Genomic DNA, 8,938 nt, shown 5'->3' on the forward strand with positions numbered 1-8,938 from the left:
TTCTAATTTGGCCCTCATGGAGTGAGAAGAGATGAATCAACTGCACTATGACCACATAGGGCAACATGGATGATGTTGTCTTTTGATCTCAACTCAGGGTCAAACACTTGTGAATCATAGTAGAACACTTGGGATCTCAAAATCCTATCGGTTCTTTAAGAATCCATAGAAACAACTCACCAAATGAGTAAATCATAGTAAAGAAATCCAAGAAAGCTTAAAAGAATGAAAAAATAAAAAACTAGAGGCTCAGATTCACCGTTTAATCCGGCAAGTATTATGTTGTTTAATCCGGTTGCAAACGGTTGGCAGCAGGCCATCCAAGATTTCCTCGCCGTCAGACGTAGCTGTTTCTCAATTCCCAATGTAGCAAAACCCAGGTCCAAGAATCGTCATAACCCTAAAGAGATCCTTGATTTTTGATTTGGAAAACAAGAAAGAAGACGAAGAAAAAACTGAGAGAAAAGAAACAAAAACAAAAAGCGGAGAAAATCCCATCATCACGACCATCACCCAACAAGAAGAAAAACAAGAACAAGAAAAAAGAGAAGAAGGGCTCCAAAAATCACGAGCTAGGGATCAAAGGCTCATTAAACTTCTTGAATTGATCGGACAGAAAGATCTCTTCTCCTCCGATGATCACTTCATCTAACAATGGCTACAGGTTGGTTGCCTGTAGAACAGTAGGCCTTCCAGAGCTACCTCGCCTACTGTTAGAGAAGAAGGCATACAAAGAAGAGGAGAAGAAGAACAACACTTCTGAGTCTCCGACCTTCGACTCACCATACAAAGAAGAAAAGAAGAAGAAGAAGAAGAAGAAGAGCAGCCTGGAAAGGTTGGAGAGAGCCATGAAAGAAGAGAGGAATGTTTTCGGGCAATCGGATGGGGATGGCCCTTATATAGAGAGAGCACGCCTACCCAATGCAGCCATTGCAAATCTTGGGCCATTACATCTCACACGACACGTAAATCTAATCAGAAGCCTAATCATGTGCTTTTGGTGCAACTCTTATCATTTCAAATAAAACAATAATATGATTAAGTATGACTTCAGCTAATACAACATATTCTCCCTAAAGATTGGACTTTGCCATACATGAACTACAACCTACTTATTATTAGGTTTTCCTCTCCTCAATGATGGAGAAATAATTCATGATAAGATGGAACAAATTTGATGCATGCAAAATTATGACACAATTTAGTTCTTCAATAGAACATCCTATGAACTTAATTTGACAGGAAAATGGGTAAAGAGTTCTAATTTGGCCCTCATGGAGTGAGAAGAGATGAATCAACTGCACTATGACCATATAAAGCAACATGGATGATCTTATCTTTCGATCTCAACTCATGGTCAAACACTTGTGAGGAAGCCCAAAACATTGCAGTTATTAAGGTTGGTAACCAAAGCTTCCAACTCAATTAATCTCTTAGCCTATAGCGATAATATTAGTTCAATGCCACACAAAGGGAAACAACTTCATGTAGACCTAATGAGTTGCCAATATCTCCTTTGATGACATTGCTATATTAATATTCGTCCAAAAAGCAGAAAGCTGAAACCACCTTGAGAGTTTGTGAGCATTCTTAGAGGTATTGTTTCTCAAAGTGCCAACATTTTGGACAAATAGCTCGAAGGATCTCAATCATGGCTATCAATTGAACCAACATACACCTTCCTAATGGTCTTTTGAATGGTTCTTGTCATGCCCCCAACCTAAGATCGTAAGCCGAGGGTTGTGACAACCGTTGTATACTCATAGAAAACTCTCTCTATAAGCTTGCAAGGTATCTTATCACAATATTGTGAACAAATAGTGGAATAAATTTAAATAACTAAAAGCCATAATTCAATTAAATACCAAATTGAACTATGAAATAAAGTTTTAAAGTCTTAGATCAATTAAACCTCAAATAATAATCCGATAAAAAGGTTATAACAACATTAAATCTAAACTATACAGATATTTTCAAATCTTACTTCTAATCTCACTCCCATAGTAGGATCCACATCTAGAACTAAGTATCTTCATCTGTGAAGAAAAAAAAAGATAATGAGCTCGACAGCATAGTAAGTAATGAATATCCTAACTAGATAATTCATGTAATAACATAAGATACAATAATCAATTACAAATTACTATAAATCAGTGTAAAGATATAACCAATTTCATTTTAAAATATAAATCCATTAAAATCCATATCTTTCAAATATTCATATATATAATCATAAATTCAATTCAAAATTTTTTTAAATCACATTTAACTCAAGAGCTTTTAACTATAAGCACACTTATACCACATGATTGGGCAAGGATCAAAAATAGAAATGTACTTATACTTTGCAAAGTGGGCTAGAATACCGCACTTATACCCTACAACATTCAAATCAAACAGCCTTTAACTATGACCACGCTTATGCCATATGGCTGGGCTAGGATCAGAAATAGAACTGCACTTATATCTTACGGAATGGGCTAGAACACCACACTTATACCCTACAGTATGGGCTAGAATACCACATTTATATCTAGGGGTGACAATCGGGTTGGGTCGGACATAAACGGGTCGGGTCAGATGTTAAACGGGTCAGAAAAATATAAATCTGAACCCGACCTGTTTATTAAACAGGTCAAAAATTACAAACCTGAATTCGACCTGTTTATTAAACAGATAACCCGACCCGACCTGTTTAACCTGTTTAATAAACAAGTCGATTAAACATGTCGAATTTGCCCTTCTAACCCGTTTAACCAAATAGAGAGAGAGAGATGGGAGGGTGGGCCGGTCACCCACTCACCCTGTCGTCGATCTCAACAGACTCGGCTGGTGGTGGGGTTGCTTCTGGCGAGAGAGAGAGAGAGAGAGGTGGGGCCGTGGGGGGTTCGACGGAGAGGTTGGGCCGTGGGGGGGGGGGGGTTCGACGGAGAGAGAGAGAGAGAGAGAGAGGTGGGAGGTTCGACGGGAAGAGAGAGAGAGGTGGGGGGTTTGACGGAGAGGTGGGGCTGTAGGGGGTTCGACGGAGAGGTTGGGCCGTGGGGGGTTCGAGGGGGGGAGAGAGAGAGAGGTGGGGGGTTCGACGGGAAGAGAGAGAGAAAGGTGGGGGTTCGACGGAGAGGTGGGACCGTGGGGGATTCGACGGAGAGGTTGGGCCATGGGGGTTCGATGGAGAGAGAGAGAGAGGTGGGGAGTTCGACGGAGAGGTGGGGCCGTGGGGGGTTTGACAGGGAAAGAGAGAGAGGGAGGTGGGGGGTTCGACGGAGAGACAGAGAGAGAGAGAGGTGGGGAGTTCGACAGAGAGGTGGAGGGTTCAACGGAGAGAGAGAGGTGCCGGCTTCGATAGATCAGGCCTGGCTCAGGGATTAGAGCTTGAGGAGGATGGACTGGTGGTGGTGGCACCGGAGGAGGGTTAGGTGGTGGGGGGAGGATAGAGGAAGTGAGGCATACCGATTGAGAGGGCGCCTCTGAAATCAGCAGCGACGAGGTCGGGGGCGGCGATCCTTGGATCTCAGCGGAGAGGGTGAGGCCGAGATCGACGACAACAGAGATGGAAAGATCGAGGTCGGCAAGGCAGTGATTCGAGCAAGGTCCGCCGCCACCGCCGCCGGAGCCATGGCCTTCTTTCCCATCTCTTCCTCTCTCCACTCCCTTGATGTGTAGTCCTTGACCTTCCGAGGACTTGAGCGCGACTGCGGCTCTGCGAGGGTCTTGAGGGAAGATGGGAGCGAAGACGAGAGAGGAACAGTGAGAGAACTAGGGAAGAGGGATCGTATTCGTCATTCGTGCCCTGACTCCTGAGCCCTCGCGGTGAAATTGAGCTGAGGCCATGCGCATGCGGTCCATGCGCGCGTGCGACAGAAAGTTGGGCCAGCCTTGGGCGTTGTCTCCTAGCCCTTATCTACCAGCCCAACAATTAAACATGTTATACGGGTTAAACGGGTTGGATGTCTAAAACCCATATCCGACCCAATTAATAAACAAGTTAAACGGGCCAACCTGTTTACGATCCGAACCTGTTTAGGCCAAATCCAAACATGTTTATGGCGGGTCGAACACGGGTCGGGTTGGCAGGTCGGGTCATATTTTGCCACCCCTATTTATATCCTATAGCGGGCCGGGACCAGAAGCAATAAGCTCAATAATAATCAAAGTGCTAATGCATAACCCCCAATAGGTACATTCCAAAATATAGTCAGGTTGAGAGTTCAAATCTGATACATATCATAATTTTTTTTAACAGAATAACATATAGGCTATATTCCAACCAAAATATGCATATGCAATATAAGATCAATAAGCAATATAATACTAATCTGGAAAATATTATTTCAAAAATTACATATCTATTTTTCATTCAAACACCATCTCATAAAATTTATAAATCACATATTAATCCAGTAACAATTTATTTGATAAAAATAATATTATATAAATACAAAATCTAGAAAAGACAGATTATTACTTACTTTACGAGTGAAACTAAAGTACAAATCCAAATAATTTTGTAAATCTCTCAAAATCTAAGACTCCGGTTAGCGTTGAATTGAAATCTCCAGTAATCAGCATAAAACAAGACCATTGGAAGCCAAGAGGAGGAGGAGCCAATAGTGGTCTAGATGTGGTAATTCGCAAAACCTATTCAAGGTGAGGCGAAGGGAGGTATGGGGGTCTTTAACTAGCCAATGGAGATTGGGTTTCCTAGCTCCTGTAGGAAATTAAGATAAAGGAGTTTTCTCCTACTCCAAGTCGAACAAGGCTTTATCCTTTTTTTTCTTTCCTATTTGAGGTCAAACAAGGCTCTATCTTTTTTTTTCATCTCTTACTCCAAATCGAACAAGGCCCTATCTTTTTTCTTTTTATCTCCTACTCTAACTCTTACATGCGAACTAGCCAAATGAAGTAGGCCTAGTTTCTTATTAGCTAGGTTGACTGTTATATTCTGCTTTCTTAAAAAACTTAACCTCAAAATTTTCTTACCAAAGTCTACAAAATTTAAGAGTTATCGACTCAAGCAACTCTCTAATTTCAAAAGTAGATCTTTCATCAAATTATTATTATAATTAGCTTAAAAAAAATTTAAAACCACTACATTTTCACCGCACACTCTTATTCAAACCCATCAACATACCTGTGTCAAATCTAAGTTATATCACAATCAATATAAATTAATGTCCCAATATCCCTAGTATCTACCTTTCTACACTCATCCTATATTTGATTCTATGACTTATGATTGATCCACTTATATTCTGATACCATATTAATTATCACACCCCCAATCTAAGATCATGAGCTGAGAGTCGCGGCAACTGCCGCATATTCATAGAAAACTTTCTTTACAAGCATACAAGGTATCTTATCATGATATCATAAACAAGCAGGAAAATAAATTTAATAACTAAAAGCTATAATTCAATTAACTACCAAATCGAACTGACAAATAAAGTTTAAAAGTCTTACCATAATTAAACTCCAAATAATAACCCGATAAAAAGATTATAATAACACTAAATTTAAACTATGTAGATATTATCGAATCGCGCTTCTAGTCTCACTTTTATAGTAGGATCCACGTCCAAAACTAAGTATCTGTGAAGAAAAGAAAGGGTAATGAGCATGACTACCCAATAAATAATGAATTATCTAACTAGATAATTCATGTAATAACATAAGATATGGTAGTAAAACATAAATTACCATGAATCGATGTAAAAAAATAACCAATTCTGCTTCCAAACCCATATCAATTAAAATCTATATCTTTCAAATATTCATATATATAATCCGATTCAAAATAAATCATATTAAACTCAACAGCTTTTAACTATGACATATTTATACCCTATGACGGAGCCAAAATCAGAAATAAAGCCGCACTTATATCCTGTGGAGTGGGCCTGAATACAACACTTATACCCTACAGCATGGCTAAAATACCATATTTATACCCTATGGCGGGGCAGAAGTAGAAGCAATAAGCTCAATAATAATCAAAGAGCCAATGCATAACCCTACATATCACAATTTGTTTTACAAAATAACATACAGGCCATATTCCAACCAAAATATGCATATACAATATAAAATCAATAAACAATATAATAATAATCCAAATAATATTATTTCGAAATTACGTATCTCTTTTTCATTCAAACACCACCTCATAAAATTCATAAATTCAATATAAATTAATTAACAATTTATTTGATATAAAAATAATATTATGTAAATAGAAAATCTGGAAAAGGTAGATTATTGCTTACTTTTCTTTTTTTGTGAACCAGCGTCTCAGTACATGCCGTGAGTACGCCCAAAATAATCAAAAGACAAAACACGCTCTAGTGACACCGGCACATGCTCCATGACCCCCCATGAGATGACTCCAGAATGATGTGCTGCAAAGAAGGCGACCCAGTCAGCCGCACTATTCGCCTTTCGAAAGATATGCGAGACTCGAAAGGAGTCAAACTAACCCACAAGATGACAGATATTATAGACTAGAGGTGCAAGTTTGTCCTGGCACGCTCGCTCCGAATCCAATAGACCATTGTAGCTGAATCATCCTCAAGAAGGACCCGTCGAGCACCCAGGTGCATTCTGGTCTGAACGAGACCCTCCCACGCCGCACGCAGCTCCACCACTAGAACAGACTCATCAAAAATATGCCGTCCTCCAGCTGCAATCAGCTTGGAGTCGTGGTCTCTGATCACAAAATCCACACTGCATTGATGAGGACATCAGCTAGGTCCCCATTTTATTTGCATATTTGTTTATTTTTATTTCTGGGTTTATTTGCATTTTAGGGCTTATTTGTGGGTTATTTGTGTTATTTGTGGGTTTATTAGGATTTATTTCTGTGTAAGGGGATTTATGCAAATTGTGTATTTTGGCCCTATATATAGGGACCTATTTTCATGATTAGGGCTTAATGAATGTTTAAGAAATTTTCTTTCCCCCACATATTCTCCTCCTCTTCTCCTTCTTCTCTTCTCATTCTTCTCTTCCTCCTTCTCTTCTCCCTCTTCTTCTGTTTCTGATTTAAAATTCCACTGAAGTCTTCCTTCCGGACTTGGTTCTACACCAACTTGGTATCAGAGCAAGAGGCTTTGCCCCTGCTGCCAAAGTTCGATCCAGATCGTCCGAGCCTTCCTGTGAAATAGAGAAGACTGTGTCGGGCACTTCCATCTCCCGGCTATTTCTTCCAAACCGAGAGCCAAAAAAAAAAAAGATCTTTCATTCTCTCGGTTCTCACAAGAAGGGACAGAGGGGAACAACCCTTGGATCACCGGGCTTCTCTCGGTTCCCTCTTCTTTCCCTCTGTCAGTGTTAAAAAAAAAAGGAAATCTTCCCCATGGCCGAGCAGTTCCACCATGCCCCTCCCTGCCGCAACCCCCTATTTCCATCAGATCCGCCGGACCCCTTCCTGCAACGCCGCCTCTGGCCCTCCGCCGGTGCCTACAACCGACGCCACCATCAGCCGGTGTATGGCCGAGCGTCGCCGGATCCCCAGATTCCTGTGGGTGCACGAGCTCTACGCCGTACCTCGACCACGGACACTGGAGCGTGTCGAAGGGCCACGAGTGACTCCCGCTGCCGGAAAGAAGAAGAGTGTCGCCGATCTATTTTCGGCCTTGTCCCTCGGCACTGTCGACGCACCCGCCGACCACCGCGTACAGGGGAATCCCGGCTGCCACCACGACCGGCCGCCGCCTGTCGCCGCCGACCATGGAGCCACGGCTGCGAGCTCCGTCGCCGTTCCGCTCGGCCGCTCCGCAACCACCGCCGAAGCAACCGGAACGCCCTCCCGAATCGATCGGGAGGTTGAACAAGTTAGGTAACGGGTAAGTCTAAACCCGTTACCCACAACCCGGTAACCCGAGTCCAACAAGTATATAAAAAAAAAAAATTGTTTGCACGTGATTTGCACGTGCTGGGCTTCACAGTTATTGGAGCGGGTTTCATCCGAAACCCGAACCCGATAACCCGAACCCGTTAAGGTTCAAAAAAAAAAAGAAAAAAAGAAAAAAAATACCGTAGGATCACGTGACCTGCACGTGTTCCCAAAAAAAAAAAAAAAACTAACCTCTGTCTCCACCGCTTCCTTCGCCGTCGGCGCCGAGCTCAGCCTGCAGTGCCGCCTCCAGCCACTCCGCCTTCCACTTCACCGAGCACACCGCCCCTCCGCACCGCCGTCGTGCCACCCCCCCTCCCGCCGCTTCGCCGCTTCTCGCAGCTTCACCAAGCACACTGCCCCTCCGCACCGCCGTCGTGCCACCCCCCCTTCCACCGCCTCGCCGCTTCCTGCTGCTGCTCATCTCTCGCGGCAGCTTTCTCTCTGCCATCCCATCCGCCGAAACCCTCCCTGCTCCCATTTTCCCTCCCTTCTTCTCAGATCAAAACCCCTCTTCCCTTCACACTCCCACGGACCGACTCCACGGGGGTTTCATCAGGCCCCAACCTGCGTCCGGTTCCTTTTGTGCCTCTCCTAACCCACTTCCGCCGCCACCGCCCCGCTCCCATTTCCCCTCCCTTTGTCCGCCTCCTCGTACACCCCTTCCATTTCCCTCACCACCGGCCGACTCCACAGGCCGCACACCACCTCCCTCCACCATCCACCCCCGCACCCGCGGCTGGAAGGCCGCCGCCGGTTCCGTTTCCGGGCGCCCCCTCAGCCTAGCACTTCTCCCTTCGGCCGCTTCCTTCTCTCGCCGAGCACCATCAACCTCCCTTTCCCCTTCTTGCATTTATCCGGGTCACCATTGTGGGCTTCATTAACCCGCCTTACACCCACCAAATCCACCCGGGGTACATTTGGGCCCAGCAGATCTGGCCCTGTTGTCACTTGCCCATCAGGCCACATCCGAGCCCGACCGGCCTGGTCCAGTTCCTTTCAGCAGGCCGCCAGCCCAGCCCGTGCGCCGTACTGTAGCGCGGT

At 43.9% G+C, this 8,938-nt stretch overlaps 1 protein-coding gene across 1 annotated transcript; it reads right to left on the reverse strand.

The window, feature by feature from the left end:
* Positions 1 to 1,830: 1,830 nt before the first annotated feature.
* Positions 1,831 to 8,729, reverse strand: LOC113463306. Its single transcript, XM_039129477.1, has 2 exons — positions 8,087 to 8,729; positions 1,831 to 2,036 (listed from the first exon to the last, which is right to left on the reverse strand). The coding sequence occupies exons 1-2, from the start codon at positions 8,373 to 8,375 to the stop codon at positions 2,023 to 2,025; spliced, it is 303 nt and encodes a 100-aa protein (XP_038985405.1). The 5' UTR covers positions 8,376 to 8,729; the 3' UTR covers positions 1,831 to 2,022.
* Positions 8,730 to 8,938: the final 209 nt, after the last annotated feature.

The sequence above is a fragment of the Phoenix dactylifera genome, chromosome 1, assembly GCF_009389715.1.
Source record: "Phoenix dactylifera cultivar Barhee BC4 chromosome 1, palm_55x_up_171113_PBpolish2nd_filt_p, whole genome shotgun sequence".
NCBI classification, from domain to species: Eukaryota; Viridiplantae; Streptophyta; class Magnoliopsida; order Arecales; family Arecaceae; genus Phoenix; species Phoenix dactylifera.

Bases quoted from the DNA above. Each gene is read 5' to 3' on its own strand.
- LOC113463306 (XM_039129477.1), bottom strand. From the start codon at position 8,375: ATGGGAGCAGGGAGGGTTTCGGCGGATGGGATGGCAGAGAGAAAGCTG.